The sequence below is a fragment of the Ascaphus truei genome, chromosome 4 (assembly GCF_040206685.1).
Source record: "Ascaphus truei isolate aAscTru1 chromosome 4, aAscTru1.hap1, whole genome shotgun sequence".
In the NCBI taxonomy this organism is placed as follows: domain Eukaryota; kingdom Metazoa; phylum Chordata; class Amphibia; order Anura; family Ascaphidae; genus Ascaphus; species Ascaphus truei.
Genome location: NC_134486.1, coordinates 24,616,769 through 24,644,593, shown reverse-complemented (window position 1 = coordinate 24,644,593; position 27,825 = coordinate 24,616,769). Strand labels below are relative to the sequence as shown.

Sequence of the window (27,825 nt, the reverse complement as noted above, 5' to 3'; positions counted from 1 at the left end):
GAAAGGAGGGTGCGCATCCCATAAAAAGATTATTTATTGGTCATGGAAAAACAGGGCAATGGAACGCGCTTTCTGTGTAGCGTGAAACGTTGGTAGGGCTCTCCATTGCCCTGTTTTTCCATGACCAATAAATAATCTTTTTATGGGATACGCACCCTCCTTTCTACTTTTTTGATACCTACAGTAGTGCTCTTCCAGTTTTTCTCCTTCTCTACTAGCCTACCCCTTGGACGGAAGCACACCTGGGGACCCCTCACCTTTGGATCGCATGGACTGTGCAGCACTCAGAGTGAGTCAATCGCTTGCTACATGTTTTCCTGTTCAGGACTTTATTTAGACAATTGGTACGTTATAGGGTGTTATTATGCTCAATCTTCCTGGTGTTATTGTTAACAACAGTGTCACTTCTCAGTGAGCTTACCATCCGGAGCTGCAACCCAGTACCTGTCTTCTATCAAGTTTATGTTTCGGGGTCCCCCCTACAAGTATCTGGTTATTCATTCATTTATCCTACTGTTGGGGTCTTTAGCATTACGCTACATGGTCCTTCATGTGATCCATAGATCTGGATTTACAGTTTAAACATAATTGCAAAAATAGTGGTGGCTTTCAAATGTGCTGTGCCATGACTATGTAATTAGTATCGTTAGAGGTAGGCGCTACAGAGTCGATAACAACTGGTCTTAAATAGGACAATGAGGTCTTAGATTAGCACCGCTGGCTAAGCACAAATGTAACATCTTTTGCACTCATACATTGCATTGCGTGATGGGTGCAGCCAGGGTATTTTGTTACCAGGTTGGTGGTGATGAGTGAAGTATTACAAATGAGTTGGACTATAAGGGAATGGAAGAGTTTCGAGTTTAGTACATAGTACTCGTGTCTCAGTAAAGGGATAAGGTTATGTGGGTGCTTCCCCCAGCTCCCAGAACATGTGGAAAGTGAGTTAACTAGTAAATATGTGGTTGGGGGTCAATAATAGACTGTAGATTTTGAGGTAACTTGATGATTCTTTTTATTTCTAGAGAGCATTCCCCTTAATGCCTGCTTTAAAATGTGTGTGTGTGTGAGGGGGGGGAAGGAGGAATCAGTCTGGGAAATGTAAGCAGAAACAGCTACTGTACTGTGAAGTGACCCTGTAGCACAGAAATGCAGTACTGCTAGTAGTTTGGTCATTGGAGGGATAGCTGTCCGAATGTTTACTGTATGCTAGATTGTAGATCAGCCTAAATAAGCTCCATGATGATGGGAGGTTTTAAGCAGTACCTTTCGCGTCATCAGGCATGCCAAATACATTAACTCAAGCCACATATATTATATACCTTCTTCTCCTACTGGGGTCTTGGTCTATTTTCAAGCATTGCCAGGTAGGATGTGCGTATCAATAGAACAGAAATTACAGCCATGGTTCCAGAAAATGTAGGTTGCAAATGCTGAGTTCTGACAGCACAGTCTGATTAGCGCCCGACCCTTACAGGCGCAGAAGTAAGGAGGGTGCTAAATTAAGAAAATACGTAATCCAACGCTAAATCAGGTGCTATAACACGAGACAAAAACAAAAGAAAAAAACAGTGCAAAACCTCATTGTGTAATATTTAAATATATTGTGAAAATTTTCAACAGGTAAGTATCGCACGTACATCAATAAAATGGTATAAGGACATAACATGTTATGGACATGTTACCACAACGCCCCCTCTTCTACACCGAATCCGATCGAATCCAGGCCAATCCAGGAGATAGAATCTTTCTCTTCCGGCTGCTGTAGAAGGTCTCTTAGTCCCCGTCTTAATCGTCTGTTTGGATCACGAGATACAACCTCGCCAGAACGCTGGTCTACTCAGATCCTCGTGTCAGACTCTAGTGGAACTGCTGATGACGTCACTGCGACTCAGTCGCGTCTTGGACGTCTCTGGCGGTGTAGGCTGGTAGCGGATGGGAGTATCCGTATGGAGACTGTGTGCAGTGTGTGTTAAATCCACAAATGAAATTCTGGAACAGCGCTATAAAGTGCACCTCCTTCCACGCTATAACAAGACAGGTGCTATTTCACGTATTTATACCTATGTGGAAGTCTTTTATATAAATTAGGAATAGACACGCCTGTTGAGTTGTTGGTTAAAAGCGAAACAATGTGGGAGAAGTAGCAACATAAAGTCTGAATAGAGGTTTGTTTGGACACATTGCTTAATTTTCTGTCTGTGTCAAATCTAGGAAAGTGTTTTACATTTGACGCAAATTGTTTGCTAAAAACGTTTCCTCGCCGTCACTATAAGCGTAGCCTTAGTTGCTGAAGCGGAGGGGTAGGTGCCAATGAAAAATCAGCCGGTGGTGCAAGAAGAGGATTGTTGGCAAGGATTTGCAAGCTGGAGGTGATGGAAGCGATTACAGTGTCCCATGCAGTCAGGAGGGCGAAGTGCCTATTTAGGATTTAGCCCCGGAAGGACTGCACCCTCCCTACCTCAGCAGGGTCCATATGTGGCCCGAGCATTTTGTGATGATGCTCGTCTCCGATCAAGAAGCGGATCCGCAGTGCTGAGGTAGGGATGCAAATTAACCGACCAGAGCCCGGGGACAGAGTCCTGTTAGAGTACGTAGTCTGTAAGCAGGCAGGAGGTGAGGGCTGGTGGCAGTGGTGCAAAGTCTAGGCAACAGGCAAAGGATCAGTGCAGGCGGCAGGCAGCGAGGTCGGGGTCACAGTCCGGGTTCAGCAACAGGGATTCCAAATGAACAGGCTAGCCACAGCAACAGGCTAGCCTCCGGAACAGGGAAGGCTCAGCAACTAGAACCCAAGGATGCCAGGAACACAGGGATACGTACAGTATACAATGCTCAGGCAGGGGCTGGAAGTCACTGGCTGCTATTTAAGCCCCTAAACAGATGCAGCCAATATAGCAGGCTGCCAGTAATCAAAATGTCCACAGCAGCCAGGTAATGGTGGGTTCTGCCAAAGCCTGGACTGGAATCCTTACAATGAGAGGCAAGATAACACATTTGTGTATGATTAAAATAACACTAACAGAAGTCGGCCATAGCATTGACTAGAACTTGTAATTGGCAGAGTCATATCAACAATATAATATCATTAAATATATGGGATATATTTAAGAATCCATTTAAACATGTCATTTTTGTACGGAGAAGCATCTTTCCATTTTTCTATTCGTTAGTGATTGTTATATCATCTAACATTGATAGATTTGTGGTAGTATCCTCACAACTAGGACATTTTCTAGTAAGATTTGTGTAAGAATTAGTATTTACTGTACTAATTTGTCTGGAAGAAGTTCTGTCCGTGTTTTAGGTGAAATGTATATATTTTATTTATATAAAAAAGATTTTCAACATGGTAATTCATATATTCTTTTTACCATTCACTATCTCCCTTCAGTTTTTTTTAGGATAAATGTGGGTACTTCTATTATATTATATTCATCTTTTCAACAGCAATTCTTGTTGTTTTTACAATTCACTATCTTCTTTTTGACAAATAAAATAAACGGTGTAATTCACACTGGGGGACAAATGACTTGAACATTGTTAGTCATCAATATACAGTACCTTGCATGGGGGGAAAAGGGCTGTTTAAGAGATGTGCAAGTGCTGGTTAATAAAAATACTGCAAGCTGCTGACAAGTTATTTGGAGCTTCCTAAACTAGGACTCCATTGTTCAGAATAATGTCATTGGAAAGTCAGTGTCAAGAATATTAATGAAACATGAGTCACCAAACAAGGCCTGAAGGGAAAAAATTGGGACATGAGTGTGAGCATTGTATGACGGGCGAACCATGGATATCTCAAAAATGTGCCTCAGAATTTACAGGTCTTCTTCTATTTTGTAAAGTAGTAACAAGGGAGGGAGAGGGAGAGGGGGGGTCCTTCATCAGATATGGCAGAAATACAGATACACAATATTATATACTGTGTATGTAAGAGGGATATCTGGTTTCAATGGATGTTAAGTAGAAATGGGAAAAAAGATGACGTAGAAACAGGCAGCTTTATTTTCTAAAAGCTTTATTTCATTGTCATATGTAACACCGTGCTTAAACTGCAGTGGGTATTCTATGTAATGATATACAAGTGATGGCATTCAGTGATCTTTTGCTTCCTATCATTTTTGAACACCTGTACTGTATTTCCATAAATCAATGGTTCTGAAACCTCTCCTCGGGGCCTTGCACCAGACCTGGTTTCTCAGGCACCCTCCCAACATTCTGTGCATATTGAAATTGTTTGCATTCACCTGTGTGCAAGTTCATTGGTTATTCCTAAAACCTGGTGTGGTGGGTGGTCCTGAAGCAGAGGTTGGAGAACCACTGCCAGTTACAGAATTAAACTAGAGGAGGGTTCGGGGTATTGAGCACATAGGGGGTTATCCATTCTGATTCTAACTGAAGTTTCCGGCAGACAGTGTCCTGATTGGCACCCTTATAAAGTCTCACTTTTCATGACTGCATCCAACTTTCATTTTTAAGGAAAAACAGTTAAGAACCAAGGCACCAGGACATCAACAAAATATTCTGTAACATTTATTTTCACGTTACACTATATGCATTTTATTTGCAATCTGTTCTGCTACTGTGTACAAATCACACTCGTTTATTACTCCAGTCGCTCCCATGTAGGTTTATTTGTCTAGGTGAAGGCGCATGTAGCAAGATCGCCCCTCGTCTCTCCAGGTAGGAGAGTCTGTTCATATGCCATCTGTAATGTCTGCGTCTCAGAGACTCCACGTCCTCGTGATATGACGGGACTCACTGCTCTGGAGACCTAACTTCCTCAGGGAATAGTAGTACACAGGTCTTGGTTATTTAAAGATGCTCAAAGCCAACTGATTAGCTGGTAGATTGGGGACACATGACCTCTACGACAGACCAGTTAACCCTTTGGTAACTATCCCAAGGGTAAGCAGAAATGACAAAATACCACAGTACATTAAAAAAAAACAATATACGGTACATATAAAAAATTACACTATGATAAAAATAGATAATACACAGCATAATAGGCACTAATCATAGAAATATCATACAGAAGACAGAATTATTTGTATAAAGATCAGAAAGAGACTAAGGGCCTCATGCAGTAAGCGACGATTATGTGAAATCGGCAAGCTTATCGATTAGTCATGTTATTGGCGTTTTTCCCTCTCCGTATGCAGTAAGTGCCGAATACATTCAAAATCAACCAGAAAACAAATCCGCCCACTCTCACGATGATGAGCCGATCACACACAGGTGTATCGGCGTGCGTGGCGGGGTGCTGTTAGGTTGCACAATCACAAATCTTGCTGAATCAGGCGAAACAAGCATGTTTTTGATTGCGCGCCATATTTAAAGGCAACGTGTACTGCTAATCATTCTCTGTGTTGTTGGGAGTGAGAGAGAGAGAGAGACGCACAGAGCTGGACGATTGAAGATTTGCATATTGACTGAGAGACTTGTTGTGTATTGGGAGAGCTTTGTCCTTTGTTGTTTTGTTTACATCTTTGTCTTGTTTTATATGTGGAAGTGTTTCGTGTGATTGCCTGTACATTTCTTGTCTGTTTTTTGTGAGTGCTGGAAGTATGCCCGCAAAGCGTGGGAAGAGTGATGCTGGTGGGAGTGGGAGTGCTACTCGTGCGAGTACGCGTCGGAGTGAACGTTCTGTTCAGGGGAGTGATGTTGCTGGTGCACCGAGTGGTGTTGCTGGGAGTGGGAGTGCTGTTGCTGGGAGTGGGAGTGCTGTTGCTGGGAGTGGGAGTGCTGTTGCTGGGAGTGGGAGTGCTGTTGCTGGGAATGGGAGTGCTGTTGCTGGGAGTGGGAGTGCTGTTGCTGGGAGTGGGAGTGCTGTTGCTGGGAGTGGGAGTGCTGTTGCTGGGAGTGGGAGTGCTGTTGCTGGGAGTGGGAGTGCTGGTGCTGGGAGTGGGAGTGCTGTTGCTGGGAGTGGGAGTGCTGGTGCTAGGAGTGTGAGTGCTGGTGCTAGGAGTGTGAGTGCTGGTGCTAGGAGTGGGAGTGCTGGTGCTAGGAGTGTGAGTGCTGGTGCTAGGAGTGTGAGTGCTGGTGCTAGGAGTGGGAGTGCTGGTGCTGGGAGTGCTGCTGGTGGCGCAGTTGCTGATGGGGTGGATGGTGGTGGCGTGCTTGCTGGTGGCCAGCTTTTGGAGGCTCTTCCATTGGAAGAAGGAGAGTCCAGTCAGCACCAGCCAAGCTCTGACCCTAAACCTGCTCGGAAAAAACGTGTGGAGAAGCCACGTAATCCTCGCTTCAATGACCAGGAAAATAGGGCTCTTGTCACTGGCATTCTGGAGCACTATGACAGTATATATGGACATTTAGTAGGTAAGTGTAACTTTACATTTATTATTCAAATACATGTGATCCTAGGTCATCTGAGTTTTGTTCATATGCAAATATGGGTACACAATATCTTTCTATGTTCATTAGTGTGGAAACACAGCTTTTTATCATGCCTTACAAGGACAAATAAACACAGGCGGTCAATTTGCCAGAACTGCATACAATATGAATGCAACCTTGCTTACATGTATAGGTTTAGTAGTGAATGCTCATGTGCTGCACATATTACACATAAAACAGCATGTTTGCTATCACTTGGAACAGCTAGCAGTGTAGGAAACTGGTGCTTATATTATTATTCATTTACCTCATATCTTTTATATGTTTTTCAAGGGCGGACAAGTGCAGCAAGCAAAAAAGAAATGTGGGACACAATAGTCATTGGTGTCAATGCCTGTGGGAATCGTGTCAGGGACAAGTATCATTGTCGGAAAAGATTTGATGATATTAGGTCCAAATTGAAAAAGAAAATACAAGACCAACGCGTGCATGCTACTGGCACTGGAGGTGGGCCCACACCACAACGTCTCATATTGACTCCATTGGAGGAGCTGCTTCGGCCAAAATTACTTACCGTCGTCGTGGAAGGCTTGGCTGGTGACCGTGACATTGGAATTTATCCGTCACAATTTCCAGCAGGTGATAAATATTACTGTACTAGGCGTGTCGTTGCTTACAGTTATTTTGCATAGTTACACTGCTTTTTATACTGTCTTCACAATATAAGCATACCTGCATCTATATATGTATATGTCTGATTCTGTATATATATATCTCAAAATAGACATATATGTAGTAGTCCTACTAAAAGCAGTAACTAATATAGCACGTGCCATTGCGTGCTCATTTACATGTGAATTCCCAAAATGCATAGCTGCAGTGGAAGCAATTGATGGTGGGCGAAGATGGGGAACAACAGGGTAGTACACGTGTAACACATGTTCATGAGAAATTATTAGTAGCTACAGGTACAGAACAGAAATATGTATCATATTATTGTGTATTTTATTGATTTTACTCCGACAAACATGACATTACTGCCTATTTTAAGCATGCATCAAAGAAATTGCATGTAACGGCCTACAAACATCACTGGCACTAACACATCTATAGTTGCTTATGAAAAGGTCCATTTTTGCTTTATGTCATATACAGACAGCATAATGAGGCACACGTATCATATGTTATGTCATTGTTTTCATAACTTAAACACTGCAGATGACTACTTAGCTCATCTACCATTGTGTTAAAGCAGCTGCAATTAATATCTCATCACAGCATACACTTCAACAGAGGGGGTGGGGTTCAGCACACACACTAATTACAGCCTCATTTCACGGTCAACTTAGTTCACACCATTTGCACCTGTTTCAAGTCATTGAAAGGTGTGGCTGATTAGGCTTTTTGGGGAAGGGAATACCTTTCTTACAACCTGAATAGCACAACTGAAGTTAATCACACTCATTGGAAAGCTTAACTCTAGCTACTAAATGCCCCAACAACTCATTACTTATCAAAGCGTACGTCACACATTAGTTCACTCATATCTATAGTTGAACTACTATGAAAGACACATTATCACACACTGCATGTGTTGTCTTGTTGAGTCACAGCCACATTCAGGTGTGCCACATCTTCGATTAATGTACCACACATATCCTCTACCAAAAATAACACTTTTTGCAATATGACCACCTTCATGATAACCATTGTGAATGGTCATCTCATGATAGTTATGTACATTATGATACTGATATCACTACACAACATATGATTTTTATGTACTCATTTAATCTATTTATCCTCACGCATTACTGCAGAAACATAGTATGTTGTATGTTAGGGAACTCAAAACTTCTAAGTACACAGGCATGTACATTGTTATTACAACTATTTATGTTCACTTTCACACACACATTTTCGGTTAAGGAACTGATGTTGTTAGTTAATCATAAATACAGAACATACAATAAGTGTTTGTTCAATATTTACACATGTAAATGTAAAACTTATGTTATTGTTATATATAGTTGCCCCTGGAGGACATGTGTCACCTGAGATGGAACAAGTGTCTTCACCTGGGTCAGCCAGCTCAACACTACTAGAAGGTGAGTGTATCATTTGCTGGCCATATAATATGTGCTCTTCTATATGTTATGTTGTCATGTGCATTATTTGTTTTGCACATCTTCTTTAAATAGGATTACTTAGTGTCAGTGAAAATTAAGTGTAAGGCAACATGTATTGTGTTAGTGATGTTAATTATCATGTAGGACTTCTGAGTTTAGAGCAACTTTTCATTCATTCATATTTCATACTGAGTCCAAACATTATTCGTAAGTCAAGGTAGTTTTTAATGAGGTTATAAAACGTATGCTAACATGTTAGGTGTTACTTAGGACACAGTACAATTACATAGTAACACAGCATACATTAACATGCCATTTAATAATGTGTACATTTCTTTTTAGAACATCATGGTGATGAGGATGATGAGTATGATGAGGATGACGCCACAGAAGAGACTGAAATACAATCATGTGACCATGAAGAGGTGCCAATAGAAACTGTTGTACCGCCAAATCGTCCATCAACTTCCACATACGATGCAATTGTAGCTTCAGAGGGAAAAATAGTGGACGCAGAAAATCGTCGCCATTCAGACATGATGACAGTGCTGGAAAGGATGATTGGACTGCAGGAAGAAACAGTATCACAATTGGCACATCTCCACAGAGTCTTCATTGAAGTGCCTAAACAGTTGCAAAAAATCAACACCTCATTTGAAGCATTAGTTGTTCAGCAAACACAAGCTAATTACTGGAGAATGACTAATGTACCACAATTCAACACCTCCCAGCCAGGATCTGTTCATGCAGGTCAGTTTTCACCACAATCATCTGAGATTCATTCACCAGGCCCAAATGTTACCGGTCAAGTAGCAGACATTGCTGTGCAGGTTCCTGATGACATCCTACCGCTGCCATCTCTACAAATTCAGCAGCAGACACCTACAAAGGAGGCGACAAAAACAAAACAAGACACACATGAAACAGACCAACCATCACTTGTGCAGTGTCTACCAACTTGCTCACATGTGTCACTGGGCACAAGCCCTGTCCGTGAACAGTCACTACCCAAAAGCCCTGTAGGTGAGTCGCTGCCCAAAAGCCCTGTAGGTGAATCGCTGCCCAAAAGCCCTGTAGGTGAATCACTGCCCACAAGCCCTGTAGGTGAGTCACTGGCCACAAGCCCTGTAGGTGAATCACTGCCCACAAGCCCTGTAGGTGAGTCACTGGCCACAAGCCCTGTAGGTGAGTCACTGGCCACAAGCCCTGTAGGTGAGTCACTGGCCACAAGCCCTGTAGGTGAATCACTGCCCACAAGCCCTGTAGGTGAACTGTCACTGGCCACAAGCCCTGCCCGTGAAGTGCCAGAGGCCACTCAAAGTGGCTCTGTTGTGCCTAAAGTTGGTGGCAAAAGAAAAAGGAAAATTCAAGAGACAACAAGCAGGCCTGTTACTCGCTCGCAAAAGGAACAAAAAAAATAAATGTTATAATTCAGAAAATATGTCTTTGGCCTTGTTTTGTTGACTTCAGATTATCTAATTACTATTGTATGTATGCTGAAGACTGTGTTGTTTCCAAACTTTCAACTATGTTCTTGTACACGTGAAGGTTTGGAAATGTTAACACTCATAATTAATTGTGTTATAAATATTTATGTTGTAATCGTCTGTTCAGTAATGGTCCACCAGGAGCCAGTTGCTAAGTTTAGAGAAGCTGCCATTGACTTTGCATCAAAACATTGCATTTGGGTGTGTTAATTGATGTAAGAATTGCATATGCATATTAGTCACATGCAATTATTAAAACACCTAAGTAAGTGCAAACATCTTTCTTGTACGTGTACAGCAGGATTATGTGTAAATTATTACTTACCTTTGCCTTGCTTGGCCATTGTAATTTTGTCCTTTAATCAGTTGTGTGTTCGTTTCTATAACATCTCAGAATGTATAATAATATATATACACACACACACACTGAGTGTGAGTGTGAGTGTGAGTATATATATATATATATGTATATATGTGTATATATATATATGTATATATGTGTATATATATATATGTATATATGTGTATATATATATGTGTATATATATATATGTATATATGTGTATATATATATGTGTATATATATATATGTATATATGTGTATATATATATGTGTATATATATATATGTATATATGTGTATATATATATGTGTATATATATGTATATATATGTGTGTGTGTATATATATATATATATATATATATATATATATATATATATATATATATATATATATATATATATATATATATATATATATATATATATATAGTACTATATAAACTGGTATACACAAACTAATACACTTCATGCTTCCTTGTGAAAGCACACTATTTTAATAATACAGGCCTAATGTTTGAGAAATATCCTAAGTATGAGACTCTAACAGTATTGTGCTTAAACAAATGTTTATTACTTAATTCAATCATGTTTCTCACCATTTAAATAGGTTTCATACAAGGTATACTTAATGCCATCAATGTTGTGTGTACTCCTGCAATATAAAAAAAAAAAAAATATTATATATAAATATATATATATTTTTATAAGAGATATATTTATATATATATATATATATATATATATATATATACACACGTATTTAAACTCATGCAGACAGGGAGTTAACCAGACTTTCACATACACACAGAAATGTAAGCGGGGAAAAAACATTTCTTTTTGCAGGTGTGTTTTTACTGATATGCCTGGCTAAGAAATATTTTCACACACTGGCCTTTGTTAGTTTTCAAAAAAACACTATGTGAACGCATTCACAGTCTAGGGATGTTTTTCACAAACGAGATAAAAGAAGGAGAAATGTTTCTCCCACAGTCCCATATCACGAACCACAACTGTTAACCCAATTAGACAACCAAATCCAATTGGCGTTTGAAATAAGGAGTCAAAGTAGTTACTTTTGTTGACCTTGACAAGGAAAAACAGGAGTTTGTTAGCCATTCAGCACATTCATTTTGATGAGCAAATAACACAGACCTGCACACAGCTTTTGTGCTACTCAGACATGGCTGATGAATTCGTTAACAATATTAATCCCCTTTTAGGGTATAAGTACATGATCTGTGAAGCCATCTTGAACAGTCGCGGACAGAAAGCAAGCACACGCCAAATCGATGATTTCATTCGAGCAAAATATCCTTATTACCAAGACCGTAAGCATGCACGGAATTTTAATTCCTCAATAAGATTCACTTTATCAAGTAATGACTTTTTTGAACGTGACCAGGATAAGCTACAACACACCTATGGTTTCTGGAAGATTGCCCCGGAAAAACAATTTATCCTGAAAGACGGCACTTATATTGTCGTGAAAGGCATATTTATTCCTAATGGCAATAGCAATGTATCCGCTACTACTGATCCGTTTGAATCGATACGTGCTGCAATATCTGCAGCCTCCATTCCTGAAACCCACATTGTACAAGAACAAAAGTACTATGATTATGTACCAAGCCTTTCAGCTGAAATTGCATTGGAATGGGAACCGGAAGAAATGAACCTACCTCCCGACCAATTATTTGAAGAAAGCAGTGGCGATTCCTATGAGCGCATCCTGGAGGAGATATGTGCCATACTGGATTCAGCGGTTGGGTTAAGCGTGGATGAAAATGGCTTGCATTTCTGGAGCGACCAGTTGCAGCCAGGCGAAGAGTTAATTCTAGAAGAATGGTAAATATAACAATCGTTATGCGTTGACTCTGCGTTTAAATTTTGTTTTTTTTTGTAACCACCATTTTCACTTTCAATGCGTGGATACAGCGTAACATTGCAGACTGCATAACATGTAGCGATCACAAACAAATTGTTTCCTAATACAATATAGTAGGACCTGAAAGAGTAGTACACATTGCTGACGGAATAAATATACGTACTTTCCTATCCCTTTAAACATATTAGCAACATTTTACCATTACTCTAACACATACCTGTTTTGTTATCATGCAACATCTACAACATTGAAAACCGGGTCCACCACGTATGACGTGGGACCCTTGTCATGGGCCAAGGCGTCCTTAAAAAGGATTACTGATGTAAGCCCCGCCCCCAAGCGACGTGCGCGCCTCAAAGCCTATTGGCTGTCATGTTTTGTTATAGTAACGGTAACTGCAGTGTGTGATGCGTGCGGCTCAGTGTTTGTAGGCGTACCCTGGGCGTTAGCCGAATGTTAATTGAGTGGGAGGAGTGTTAGCGTGCGTTTCACGCTGGCTTAACATGACGTCACACGTATTGCATTTGCGCATTGTGTTATCGGCCGTGCTTTCTGTTCAAACACGTCTGTTTAAAAAGAATACAGATGTACTCGTTTAGAACGAATGTAGTTTCGTCTTCATTGTATTTGAAATAAAGATGTTATGTTTACTGGTATTTTCAACATGTATTGAACGCACAACGTACGCTTTGTTTTGCGCATGCGCTAACAGTTAGTGGAGCCAAGCGTGAAGTGCGTGCGCACACAAAGATGTGCGCGCACATCTTTCAGTATACAGGCAACGTTCACTTCTTATACATAGTTATGCCTGCTACAAATTTAAAGAAACATTACATACTGATGAACAGTTTTACTTCTAACATATAAGTGACTGACGTGTGTATCTACACAATCATATAGAGCTGCGTAACGCGTTGTCACGGATGCATATCTAGTAAGGTGCCATCTTTGACCATCATGTGTTTGCTGTATTTCAGAGATGTCGGGGAAGATACAATCGGATCAATGTATGATTTCAGAAGAGTCTACCTTTATATGAGATGATTGTGAGGAGGAGCCACCGACTACTATACTACATATGGAACTAATTTTATATTGCTTGCAGCGCTTATTAACAAACAATTAAAAATGTGATACCCTTATGCCTATATTGCATAAGCACTTAATTAACATAATGATGTTGCAAAAGAGTGCCTCATGAATTTTTATTGAGTGTTCTTTAATGACTACTAACATTTTATGACATGGTGTGTTTTATATATAACAACCATTCCCACTCTGCTAACACATTTGTGTATTCTAATATGTAATGGAACGTATGACTGTCGAAACTATGTAACAATAATAATAATAATATGAGCATGTTCATGTATAGGGCTGCTAGTTGTACGCAGCGATTTACAGACACATGTTTCAGCCTGAGGTCCCTGGCCCGTGGAACGTACAAATGTTTTTTTGCCGCATGAGGCACAGGGAGATAAAGTGACTTGGCCAAGGTCACAAGGAGCCCACACCGGGAATTGAACCAGACTCCCCTGCTTCAAACTATCAGTGCCAGTGTGTGTCTTTACTCACTGAGCCACTCCTTCTCCCAATGTAAAGGACACTTACAACCAAGTAGCCATTTATTTTTAAAATCTCTTGTTACATGGGTATGTAGATAAAATGGTTTGGGACTGTAGCAAATAATGTTAGTGGCCAGATGTTATGGTCCCCTCCAATGCATGATGTTCTGAATATGACATCACCATCATGTTATGAAGTACGTTTCTGTGTATATTTCATTAACCTAACTAACTATAGTTTACTGTGTTTATTAATCGTTTAGAAATACATAGTATAGTCAATATGATGATATAAGCTACCATAATAAAGCTGGTGTTATCATTTGTCGGTGTTATACATGGATCCTACACCAATTGATAGAGACACAAACAGTTGTCTTAAAAAGTGTGTCTATGCTAGTGATGAATGTGCTCCCGTAAGTAAACAAATAAGTACAGTTATCCCCTTTTCTCCAACCACCTCTATATTACATTAATGGAAATTATAAGGAAACCTACATAAAATGTGATGAAATGTGAGTAATCATTTTGTAATACAATGCACATGAAAGCTCAAGAGTAGCTAAATGCATATACATGATACAGAAAGTACATATATGTAACATTTGTGTTTAAACCAATATGTTGGGTTTTTAGTTCCAATAATTATAGGAAGATTGAGGTAGCCACATCTTATGAGAGATGTCAGCAAATATACATACCATGATCAGTCATACTGGAGATATACCTATAATGCAAAGGAACAATATATAAATTGCAAACATTGACATGCCATCTTCAGTACCGTAAACAACACAGCAAAGTGTGTATTTGGTGTTAAATGTACAACACCATGTATATTTCATGACATTCAAAATGTAAATCAGCCTGGTGTACACATCATCTGGATGTACATGTTACACTGCACCAATAACATTGTATGTAAGCATACTAGAAGCATGAATGATTATGGGCATAATATGTGTTTTGTCTTAGCATAAGGAATAACACAATGCTAAAATATTATTGCTTTGTTACCCAAGTTGTATTCACATACACACAACTAAAGTACAATTGAAGAGGGATTATATAACCTGTGCAACAATAACATACCGGTGCCACATCCCTTTGTGCACACAGCAGAGAAAAGAAAGGTGTGCAACCCATATTCATCTGTGTCCTAACAGAAGGTTATATAAAGAAACATTATTGTTAATATAACATAATTAAACTATAAAAGTAGTACTAGGAACATATGAGTTTGTACTTACAAGAAAAAAATGAATTGATGAGATTCTGTCGTGTCTGGCCACCACTGGCTGTTTGTTCATTTTCAGCAGCTACATGGGTGGGATGCTCGTCTACCAAAGCCTCAGCTAGGTCTGACTGTACATTGTGCCTGAGTGCAACATTGTGCAAAATGCAACAGGCAAGGATAATATCAGACACTTTTTGAGGCTTGTATAGAAGAGCCCCACCAGTTCTGTCCAGACACCTAAACCTGGTCTTGAGTAGGCCAAATGTCCTCTCTATAACAGATCTTGTAGATATATGGGCTGCATTGTACCTGTCCTCTGCTTCAGTTTGAGGGTTTAGCACCGGAGTCAAGAGCCACGGCCTAATTCCGTATCCTGAGTCACCTATAATGAATGGAGCACACATAAGCTGACATTAGTGATCAAATTGTACAATGCCAACATTCCTAAATCAACCAGTGTTTTGTGTTAGAACATGTAAATATGTACTCACCCAGCAGCCAACCAGGTTCAAAATGTCCCTCTTCGAACGCATGGAAGACTGAAGAGTTCCTCAGGATAGAGGAATCGTGACTGGAACCAGGGAACTTGGGTACCACATGCATTATCCTCATCGTGGCATCACATACCACCTGTACATTGAGTGAATGGTAGTGCTTCCGATTGCGGTACACATGCTCACTCTGACTAGGTGCAATCAAAGCAACATGTGTGCAATCGATTGCACCCAGCACACATGGTATCCCTGCTATATTATAAAAGCCAGTCCTGACTTCCAGCCACTCTGTCGCCTCTGTAGGAAAATGAATATAATTCCTAGCGCGTCTATTGAGTGCATAGAGAAACTGGGTCAAGGCCCGCGAGAATGTAGATTGCGAGACCCCGCCCACTATGCCCACAGTTGTCTGGTATGACGCGGAAGCAAGATAATGTAATGAGCACAGCATTTTAACAAGCCCAGGGACTGCACGACCTCTGGCTGTGAAAAAATCTAAATCCCCCCTTATCTCCTCATAAAGAGCTAAGATTGCTGCTGAACTCAAACGATAGCGACTTACAATCTCCTCCTCACTCATCCCATCTAACAGGGTTCTCTCCCTGTACAGACGCGGACGAGGCACAAGTTGTCTCCTCTGTCTTCTCCTCTGATCTCCTGTCCCTCTACCTGTCCCTCGGCCTGTCCCTCTCCCTGTCCCTGTCGTATCCGCGTCACTGTCACTGTCCCTCGGTGTGTCCCTCCCTTGCACTATATGATTGTCTTCATCATCAAGCATGTCATAGAAAAGAATGTTCCTCCGTCTCCTAAACATTCGCAACATTTTGAAATGAGTAGCTGTGAATGAGCAGGTAATGTGCGTCCTTTAAATAGGTATGTGATGATGTCAGGTGACATAGTAAAATGCAAGGTGTTACATTAACATAATAAAGTACTTCTGTGGCAAGCTGTGTGCACTTGTTGTTCTAAGTATTTGTTGTGTGTATTCTGCAGGGAATGATGATATTTGGCAATGATGTGACGTGAAGCTTTGTACAAAGATTGCTTGCAAATAAATAGTTGCATGTGCAATGCATGTAACACTTGTGAACGCAAGAGTCAGTCATGTAATGAGACAAAAAGGCTGAGATTGACGTGGGAAAAGTTTTGTGTAACATGTGTAATTATCCATGTTATTGTGACATGTTGGCAACAATGAATAGTCGTGTGCATATGCATGCATTTGTGTAAGGAGGATAGTTGGTATAGAATGAGTTTACAAGGTGTCCCAATGATGAATTACTGTACATGTGTGTATAAGTTAGGTTGAAGTGCTTGTAATGCAACGGTTACAATGTAAACATGCAATGTGATTGAGCGTCCAATAAGTGACGTCATGAAAATAGGGAGGACCCAAAAGTATATGTAAACATGAGAATACAGATGTACATGAACGTTTAAAGATGCGTGTCACATTACAAGCATTGTGTAATGTAAAGGAAGATGAATATACTGTGTATGTGTGACATGTGTGACATGTGTGACATCATGTAAATAATTGTCGCTGAGTTGAGTAAAATGTGTGATATGATGTGAGGTTCTCCTTTAAGAGTGTAGTATAGTATTTTCCCTTGCCACATCATCACATGATGAGTAATGTGACCCGCAAATGCTGCAAACATGTAAAAGTCGAATGTTATGCAAATAAGACACATCAGCTGTGACACAATGCAGGGAATGCCCCCACACTGTAATGCAAATCCCCCTTGTATTGTGAGCAATGAAACGTAAACAGTACTATACTGTTATACGTCCCCGCTCCATTGACTCCATTGATGTACAGAAGATTTTTTTTTTCTAAGTGCCGTTCCGGCAGCCTTAGCGATCGTTCTCCCGTCCAAAATGCCAACTTTAGTTGGCGGGAGAAATCGGCCATAACATCTCAATTTCGTAGTGCCGATCAGCCCCGATAAGCTGTTTTTTTTTGTTGAATCCAGCCGATTTAAAAAAGTGGCGATCAGTGTCGAAAACAGGCTTATCGGCAGGCGACTGGCCATAACCAAATTATCGGCTCCGAAACCTGGCGATATGAAGCACTTATCGGCGCTTACTGAATCTCAAACCCAATTTTGGCTATAACATGGCCATATTTCCCTTATCAACGCTTACTGCATGAGGCCCTAAGAGGAATAAGGTCTGTATATTGAAACCATGTGGCACAGATTGAACTCATTCTGAAAATCCAGTAATGTTCACGTTTTGCAACAGCATTAACCCTATCTCCACCTCCCATGTCAAGATTAACTATTTCAAATCCCGCTGCACCTTAGTGCACTAGGATTGTTGTTGTGCATTTCAGAATGTGTCTTAATACACTATAAAGAGGATATATATATATATATACAGTATATTTCAAATAGTATTTACTTGTTTCAAAATGTTTGTTTTTAAACAGTGTTTTTGTTCTTCCTATATATGCTAACTGACAGTTACACTCTAACACAGGGAGGCTCAACTCCCGTCCTCAACCCCCCCCCCCCCATCAGGTCAGGTTTTCAGAATATCCATGCTTCAGCACAGGTGGCTCAATCAGACCCTGCTTCAGCACAGATGGCTCAATCTGATTGAGCCACCCGTGCTGAAGAAGGGACTGATTGAGCCACCTGTGCTGAAGCTGGGATATCCTGAAAACCTGCCCTGTTGGGAGGGTTTGAGGACTGGAGTTGAGCCTCCCTACTCTAACACAGTGGTTGCCACTTACTGGCGCCCTGTGAAAAAACTAATTACAATGTGATATTTAGTGTATCGGCCGGACTGCTGCCATGTTTTTCTGCCCCACTGGCAGCGAGGGAGTTTATTGCAGAGGAAACAATTGCAATAGTAGAAAACCTGAATTGTACAATGACATTTACAAATGTCTCATTATATCTACAGTCAATTTAACACTGTAATTGTAAGTGTCACATTTAAATTGTAATTAAATACTTGTAGAGATGGGCAAAATGCTCTTAAAGTCTCATAATCTCTTCTCATTTCCACCTTTTCAGTTCAAATTCATTAGTAGGCATCATTTGCCAGGATATTTTCTCCCAGGGTGTATTGAGCCACATTGAGCTGAGATTCCTGCTTTAAAGCAACAGTCCAAGCTGATGGTTTTTTTATTTTATTTCCCCCCCCCCCTTTATTATGAGCATCAATACAATCCACACAATGATAAGTAATTAGCTGAGTTGCCGATCGATCCGTTCTCCTGTGATCAATCGGCGAAGATTCGGCTTGGAGGGTTCACTAAATGAGTGTTAGTGCAGCAGAAGAGGACCAAAGATGCAAAGTTATGTGGAGAAGATCATGTGATCAGGTCGTCACCACAGTCACTGCCTACGTAGATAAGTATCTTGGTAAGCAGGGGGTCCACGGAGCGGAAACTAACATGGTTCAGTTCCGGTGACCCTTTGATATATACAGTATATAGAGACATGCAGATGAGCATACAGTACAGTTGTATTTACATTTGTATATATATATACTGAATATTTTAATGGTATTATCGTGACAGTAACCTATTCCCAAATAACTGCTTCAATTCAGAAGATAATTCATTGTTATAGATCTGTGGAATGTGAAAGTTAAGAAAGTTGAAAAATATACTATGACAGGGGTGTGCAAAGTTTTGACCCTGTGCCCCCCCATACCTTCTCACCTCCCGGTACCGCCCCCCTCTCTCCCCTCCCCCCCCCCCCACCTCCTGCAAGGCTCCGGCATCAAATGACGCCACAACATGGCCAATAGCTAAATACAGCTCAACCCCGTTATAGCGCAGTCCTCGGTGGCCACCCGATCCGACTGTGCTATATCTGGGGTCGCGCTAATTTAAAAAAAATGGCCACCGCACGCCCGATCTGGAGGAGGGGCGGAGGAGGGGGAAGGGGTGGAGGAGGGAGGAGGGGGGAAGAGTTGGAGTGAGATACCGGCAGCCCTACACTGGCGACACACTTTATTCGAGCTTGGCTAGTCCCACGAATTCGGGTATACCCGGGTGTATTGAGGTTTGTGACTGTTTTCTGCCCGAGTGCATTGAGGTATTTTCCAAGCAGGGATTGAAGCATTTTATTCCCGCTGGCTGCAATACTGCACATTATATATATATATACTGCATTATAATTCATGAATTTATGCCATCTGGTAGACACGCGAAGCATTGCAGCCTATTAAATCCTAATCATTATCATTTAACAGATCAGCCGCCCGTCAGCCAGGCATGAACCCAGGCTGGGAAGGCAAACGCAACGGGGCTTGTCAGAGGTGAGGAGCGGCGCATTCCAGGTATCTGCCAGGTACATACTGGGTATTTGCTCGAATAAAGTGTGTCGGTGCAGTACACTTCCCCCAGCAGCCACCGTACTTCCCCCAGCATTGTCCACACTCCCCTCGCACTTCCCCCAGCAGCCTCACTTCCCCCAGCAGCTCCACACCTATCCCCCCACCGATTTCCCTCCCCAGCCCCGCACCAATCCCCCCGACAGCCCCACACGATCCCCGCCAGCAGCCCCGCACCGATCCCCACCAGTCCCGCACTGATCCCTGCACCGATCCCAGCACCAATCCCCCTGCCCCGCACCAATCCCCACCCAGCCCTGCACCAATCCCCCCCCAGCCATGCACCGATTCCCGCCAGCAGCCCCATGATGCCCCGCACCGATCCCCCCCAGTCCCGCACTGATCCCCGCACCGATCCCAGCACCAATCCCCCAGCCCCGCACCAATCTCCCCCAGCCCTGCACCAATCCCCCCCCCAGCCCCACACCAATCCTCCCCCAGCCCCGCACCGATCCCCACCAGCAGTCTCAAGTTGCCCCAGCAGTGAAACCAAAATAGGGGGGTAGGGCGGGCTGTGTGCGTGCTGTGAGTGTGTGCGTGCTGTGAGTGTGTGAAGTATGCTGTGAGAGTGTGCTGTGTGTGCTGGTGCTGTGTGTGCTGTCAGTGTGTGCTGTGTGCTGTGAGTGTATGCAGTGTGCTGTGAGTGTGTGCAGTGTGTGCAGTGTGTGCAGTGTGCAGTGAGTGTTTCCAGTGTGCTGTGAGTGTGTGCAGTGTGCTGTGAGTGAGCTGTGAGTGTGTGCAGTGTGCTGTGAGTGTATGCAGTGTGCTTTGAGTGTGTGCAGTGTGCCATGAGTGTGTGCAGTGTGCTGTGAGTGTGTGCATTGTGCTGTGAGTGTGTGCAGTGTGTGCAGTGTGCTGTGAGTGTGTGCAGTGTTCAGTGAGTGTGTCCAGTGTGCTGTGAGTGTGTGCAGTGTGCTGTGAGTGTATGCAGTGTGCTGTGAGTGTGTGCAGTGTGCCATGAGTGTGTGCAGTGTGCTGTGAGTGTGTGCAGTGTGCTGTGAGTGTGTGCAGTGTGCCATGAGTGTGTGCAGTGTGTACAGTGTGTGCAGTGTGCTGTGAGTGTGCGCAGTGTGTGCAGTGTGCTGTGAGTGTATGCAGTGTACTGTGAGTGTGTGCAGTGTGTGCAGTGTGCTGTGAGTGTGTCCAGTGTGCTGTGAGTGTGTGCAGTGTGCTGTGAGTGAGCTGAGTGTGTGCAGTGTGCTGTGAGTGTATGCAGTGTGCTGTGAGTGTGTGCAGTGTGCCATGAGTGTGTGCAGTGTGCTGTGAGTGTGTGCAGTGTGCCATGAGTGTGTGCAGTGTGTGCAGTGTGCTGTAAGTGTGCACAGTGTGTGCAGTGTGCTGTGAGTGTGTGCAGTGTGCTGTGAGTATGTGCACCAATCCCCACCCAGCCCTGCACCAATCCCCCCCCAGCCATGCACCGATTCCCGCCAGCAGCCCCATGATGCCCCGCACCGATCCCCCCCAATCCCGCACTGATCCCCGCACCGATCCCAGCACCAATCCCCCAGCCCCGCACCAATCTCCCCCAGCCCTGCACCAATCCCCCCCCCCCCAGCCCCACACCAATCCTCCCCCAGCCCCGCACCGATCCCCACCAGCAGTCTCAAGTTGCCCCAGCAGTGAAACCAAAGTAGGGGGGTAGGGCGGGCTGTGTGCGTGCTGTGAGTGTGTGCGTGCTGTGAGTGTGTGAAGTATGCTGTGAGAGTGTGCTGTGTGTGCTGGTGCTGTGTGTGCTGTCAGTGTGTGCTGTGTGCTGTGAGTGTATGCAGTGTGCTGTGAGTGTGTGCAGTGTGTGCAGTGTGCAGTGAGTGTTTCCAGTGTGCTGTGAGTGTGTGCAGTGTGCTGTGAGTGAGCTGTGAGTGTGTGCAGTGTGCTGTGAGTGTATGCAGTGTGCCATGAGTGTGTGCAGTGTGCCATGAGTGTGTGCAGTGTGCTGTGAGTGTGTGCATTGTGCTGTGAGTGTGTGCAGTGTGTGCAGTGTGCTGTGAGTGTGTGCAGTGTTCAGTGAGTGTGTCCAGTGTGCTGTGAGTGTGTGCAGTGTGCTGTGAGTGTATGCAGTGTGCTGTGAGTGTGTGCAGTGTGCCATGAGTGTGTGCAGTGTGCTGTGAGTGTGTGCAGTGTGCTGTGAGTGTGTGCAGTGTGCCATGAGTGTGTGCAGTGTGTACAGTGTGTGCAGTGTGCTGTGAGTGTGCGCAGTGTGTGCAGTGTGCTGTGAGTGTATGCAGTGTACTGTGAGTGTGTGCAGTGTGTGCAGTGTGCTGTGAGTGTGAGTGTGTCCAGTGTGCTGTGAGTGTGTGCAGTGTGCTGTGAGTGAGCTGAGTGTGTGCAGTGTGCTGTGAGTGTATGCAGTGTGCTGTGAGTGTGTGCAGTGTGCCATGAGTGTGTGCAGTGTGCTGTGAGTGTGTGCAGTGTGCCATGAGTGTGTGCAGTGTGTGCAGTGTGTACAGTGTGTACAGTGTGTGCAGTGTGCTGTGAGTGTGTGCAGTGTGCTGTGAGTGTGTGTAGTGTGCTGTGAGTGTACAGTGTGCTGTGAGTGTGTGCAGTGTGTGTGTGCAAAAAAACAAAACTTTTTTTTTAATATTCGGGGTCCACGCTAAAAACCACGTTATAAGTGGATCCGCGTTATAGCGGATTGTGCTATAACGGGGTTGAGCTGTAGTTGTTAATATAATTGTAACAGAAATGTATTAAACTTTTGGTTATTATTTATGGTATAGCTTAAAAACATTTTTAAATGAAAGCTGGCCAAGTATCTAGAGTATAAGGTGTTTACAAATTAGAAAGCTGTACATTTTAAAATAAATAAGAGTTTGTCAGTACCTTTGTACTCACCATTGCATTAAGCATATTGTTCATTAATTACATTGGGAGAAATAAATCCGCTCAAAAATACATTTGTTAGGACTCAAGAAACGGAACGTAACGGCCTGAACTGGTTCAGCACTAAAAAATACACGCAGCTCACAAGAAAGTCGCAGCGTTCACCTGTGGAGCACTCAAGTGAAGATAACATTATTTTGTAATGTGTAAAAGTAGTACTTAAAATTGTTTAAAATATAACTTCTAATACAAAATGATTAAAAGTCAGAAGAACACAAGAATAGTTAAACTCGTGTAAAAATGCAGGGCAAAAATATGTAAAAATGTTGTAGGGCTGTTTAAATGTTGTCACGCATACTGCCCCTTGATGAAGCTGCACAAAGAAGTGAAACGTACGTCGGGCACGTTAGAAACGTCACTGCAGCAACAGCAGGGCAGGGCAAGGAGCTGGTTTAGAGACACTGGGGGGTTGTATTGTTAATCAGAGAGCTGATAGAGTTCTGCTTTGGCAGTTTTACTGCCTTTCAGAATGAGCAGTCTACAGCTACAAGATACCCTCACATAACGTTAAGAAGCATCTGACTAATGATACAGTGGTTACTGCTTCTGTGAATCATTTAGACCACCCAGCAGGGCAGGGGGTTAGTCTTACAAGTACAGTGGCAGATTTGTGAATACGAGCAATACAGATGGATCACGAAATGTGATATAGTATCAAATTAAGGATTAGGTAATGCGTGTTAAACATACATACAACAGATGTTATGGCTGTTTCATACATTTGTAACAACAGCTACTAGTGTTCACGAAAAGAGGCAACATTCTCTGCAAGATTTAACCACACAATTCCATCTGTTGCTCCTGCTGATTACACTGTTAATAATATGCCTCTGGAGAATATTTAAACAACCCTCCACAACATTTTGATATATCTTTGCCCTGCATTTTTTAAATTAGTTTAACAATTCTTCTGTTCTTCCGACTTTAATCATTTTGACATAAAAGTTATATTTTAAACAATTTTAAGTACTACTATTAGACATTACAAATAATTTTGTTTTCACTTGAATTCTCCGCTGGTGAACGCTGCAGCTTTCTTCTAAGCTTGTTTGATTCTAGTATTTTGATCACTGTGTAGCACCCCTTCAGAATAATATAACAGTCTCGGGGTTCAGTGGGAATTTATTGAATATTGATTATAAATGAATAGATGATGATCAACATTCTTTTTTCATTTTGACGAGTAGATAATCCGTTGCTCTGTAACAGAGAATAAGAGACAGCTCTCATTTTCATACTCTATTGATAACACTATAAGTAATCTTATTATTTTAAATGTAATAAAATGGCAAGATAATGTGTATTGTGAGGTTTCTTATATTCTCTAGGATTTAAAGAATATTCTGCCTCACCCCTATATTTTGTCATGGCCTCCCTTTATTTGGTCATTATGACATCAGACTGAACAAAAAAGTGAGATTTAGCACTCCCACTCTCTCCTATCACTCACCTCCATCAACACTCCTGTATTACCCACTCTTCTGTTACCCCCCCTCCCCCCGCTCCCACCAATCCCACTTATTTGGTCATGCTAAACACCCCATCTTCTGTCACTTCTCTGTATTACCCCCCCCCTTCTATTAATCCCTCCTCTCCTCCCCACCCCTCCGGTCACTCCCACTCTATCACCCCCCATTATTTTGTCATGATGATGTCAGACTTCACCCAATAATAAAACATCCCAAATTCACCCCTGCCCCTTTTCAGAATAAGCTGAACTCACATCTTCTCTCTACCTCCATTGGTTTTCAGGATGTTATTCAGGTAACCAAACTGATGTTGGCACAATGAAACCCTCCACCTCCTCGCTCCATGCTACCCAATCACCAGCGGCGGATTTCCAAATCCGCTGCCCTTAGGCACTTGCCTGTGTCTGCCGCCTCCTTTCTGCCGCCCTGGTTCTTCAGTATCCGGCGTCAAATGGGGCCGCAGCCGTTGACGTTGCGCTGTCACTGTTGCCATGTGACGCCGGTTCTGACGTCCGCGGCGTCATTTGACGCTCGATTTGGAAGAAGAAGCAGGGCGGCAGAACGGAGGCGGCCGGCACTGGCAAGTAAGTCTTTTCCATTAAGTCCGATAGACCCAAGAGCTGGGCAAATGCAAATGGCGATGGACATTTTTCCCCCAAAATGTTACCGCGTTAGGCCCGGGCCTAATGGGAAATTTGACACTGCCAATCACTAATTACCCCCTCCTGACATGCCCCAGCGCTTATAGCTAACCAATTCTCACCGATGATCTCACGTGAACTCACAAAGCTGTGGTCAGGTACTGTATGCACCCGGCCAAAGGCAGAAAGCATTTTGTGGAGAGGACCCCAGTATTTTTTAATAGTAGTATGATTTCGTTTTGAGTGGCTCCTTACCAATCTTGTTTCTTTTGTAAACACGTTAAAAAAATAGATTACTCCAAGCCAAGGTTGTGTGTTAATTTGCATCAAGTTCATAAATATAATATATTAATTGTAAATTCGTTTTATTTAATAACAGCAGTTATTTACTCTTATTGTTTAGTACCTTCGTCCCATTTGTACCCCTTTATAAATACAGGTATGTGTGCTCTTGTTCTTGTGTTGGTTCTGCCTCTCCAGCTTTGGTAAGTTCCCCATGGGACTCTCCTTGGTTGTGAATGGGACACAGTTTTTGTGGGATCAGGGTGAGCTCAGCCAGTAGTTAATACCTGTGGAGTGTATACCAATTACATTAAGGGGTTTATGGCACAAGTGCTAAATAAAGGGTTTCATTTCATTGGTCACTCCTGCCTTCAATATGGGTGCATATTAAGCTGTTACATCCTTATACAGGGTAGTGCAGTTCTTATATATATCGTATGGGACATGAAGTGAAAAGTCCCTGTATATTATGCAGTATATGTAGTCAGCATAATCTTTTTAATGCCATTAATCTTCTTTAGGAACATGCATTAAAAAGTAGCCTGGCACACACATGCCAGGAGCTTAATCTTCAGCCTACACGTCCTAAACTGGCAGCTTTATTTTTTGTCAAAGAACAAAAACACCCCACTGTTCCCCACGCACTCACTTACTTTTTAATCCATTTGAACACATGATCGTTAATCATCAAACACGGTTTTAGTGGAATGTTGTAATAACTGTAGTGCAAAATGATGGATTCCTTGGGGGTTTCGTATTTGTCTTGCTTTACTGTAATGTTCAATTGAATTCCCAATAAGTATTCTAAGTCACAGTCCATACTTAGATTGTAAGCTCTTGGAGGCGAGAATTTATTTTACTACATTTCTTCTTTTAATGCATGAAAAGCTTATTCCTATTATGACACGTGTGTTACTGCTGTAAAGCACTATGTACATGGATGCACTATATAAATAAAGATATACATATTACAATTGTATAACGGAGATGAGATTAAAAGCCATTCTATCACTAGTAAAAAGCCACTATTCTAATTAATTTCTACATAAAGTTCAAATAACGTATTAGCAATTATTAAAAGTAACTGTATGGGAACATAAATATAAATAAGGAGTACCAAGGCTGTAACAAACGGTACAATGTATTGAAAGTGACGTGTACTTTGCTGTGTATGTATGTATGTGTGTATGTATGTATGTATGTATGTATGTATGTATGTATGTATGTATGTATGTATGTATGTATGTAGGTATGTATGTATGTGTGTATGTATGTATGTAGGTATGTATGTATGTAGGTATGTATGTAGGTATGTATGTAGGTATGTAGGTATGTATGTATGTATGTACAGTATGTATGTATGTATATATGTATATATGTAGGTATGTATGTATGTATGTATGTATGTATGTATGTATATATGTATATATGTAGGTATGTATGTATGTATGTATGCATGCATGTATGCATGTAGGTATGTATGCATGTATGCATGTATGCATGTATGCATGTATGCATGTATGCATGTATGCATGTATGCATGTAGGTAGGTATGTAGGTATGTAGGTATGTAGGTAGGTATGTAGGTAGGTATGTAGGTAGGTATGTATGTATGTCTTTATTTATATAGCGCCATTAGTGTACATACAGTAGCGCTTCACAGCAGTAATACACGTGACAATCATATAAATAACAAATAATACAAATAACAGATCATGGGAACAAGTGTCCCTTATCTTTATTGGCTTTCTGATAAGGATAGGGTGAGTTGAGGGTAAGGAAAACCCTTGGTTGACAAAATCGTCTCCATTGAGAGGCCCTAAGGCCTGACCCCGCTGCCTACTACAGCGTCTGCTGTGGCAGACGCTGCACGGACGAGAGCCCTCCCCGCAATGCCGCCGGGCCCGCTGTGAGGGGGGGCCGCAGCGCTGGGGCGAGAGCTGCTCCTGCTCTCAATAGAATTGAGAGCAGGACTCGCGTCGAGCGATTAGGCACGCCCCCCGGCGGTTCAGCCAATTAGGGCGAACCTGCCGGGTGATGTCATGGCCGCGCCTCCGTCACTCCCCCGCCACTACCCGCCCCCCCCCCCGGTCTCTTCCTGCAGTGAGCTGCAGACCAGGTAATCGGCTGCACGCGCCGCCAATCTCGTGGCGCGCGTTGCAGCGGAGATACCGGGGCCATAGCCCTAGGCGGAGGTGGCCAACTCCAGTCCTTAAGGGACACCAACGGGTCTGTTTTTAAGGATATCCCTGCTTCAGCACGCGCGGCTCAATCAGTGGCTCAGTCCATGATTGAGCCACCTGTGCTGAAGCAGGTATATCCTTAAAACCTGATCTATTGGTGTCCCCTTGAGGATTAGATTGTTACAGTAAGTTCTTTACAAAAAAAAGTTGTTTTTGTGCCGGCGAAGTGGGATTGCAGTAGCGGAAACTGGAGCAGAGTTAGGCCGTGATTGTCGGCCGGAGCGACGCCGCACAGTGCCAAAACAAATAGTATGCTTCCCAACAAAGCGCTTATACCAACCGCGACTGCCGCGCCGCTTGCTACTGCAATGCGGGTGACAGTTGAAGAATTTTTGAAAATTTTTTCTGGTTGCGACGGCCGCGTCACATGACGCAGCCATCCAATCAAAAAACAGATTTCAGCCTTGTCTCCCCTGCAGTCGTGCGCAGAGAAAGAATGTGCTTGTGTACATGTCGCTCTGCGACGTCGCAGAT

General features: G+C 42.6%; 2 protein-coding genes and 1 long non-coding RNA gene across 3 annotated transcripts in view; 2 read left to right on the top strand and 1 right to left on the bottom strand.

Moving 5' to 3' along the window:
* ALK (ALK receptor tyrosine kinase) overlaps positions 1-27,825 on the top strand; it is a 797,030-nt gene that overhangs the window by 529,842 nt on the left and 239,363 nt on the right. The window lies entirely within an intron of this gene.
* On the top strand, positions 7,936-9,911 carry LOC142492617 (uncharacterized). Its single transcript, XM_075595434.1, has 2 exons — positions 7,936-8,447; positions 8,811-9,911. The coding sequence occupies exons 1-2, from the start codon at positions 8,351-8,353 to the stop codon at positions 9,887-9,889; spliced, it is 1,176 nt and encodes a 391-aa protein (XP_075451549.1). The 5' UTR covers positions 7,936-8,350; the 3' UTR covers positions 9,890-9,911.
* Positions 8,696-12,128, bottom strand: LOC142492620 (uncharacterized). The gene is made up of 3 exons (XR_012800863.1): positions 11,979-12,128; positions 10,896-10,951; positions 8,696-9,350 (listed from the first exon to the last, which is right to left on the bottom strand). It is a non-coding gene; the product is annotated as an uncharacterized LOC142492620 (long non-coding RNA).

Bases quoted from the DNA above. Each gene is read 5' to 3' on its own strand.
- LOC142492617 (XM_075595434.1), top strand. From the start codon at position 8,351: ATGTTATTGTTATATATAGTTGCCCCTGGAGGACATGTGTCACCTGAG. The intron at 8,448-8,810 runs GTGAGTGTATCA...ATTTCTTTTTAG, and splicing joins CAGCTCAACACTACTAGAAG to AACATCATGGTGATGAGGAT.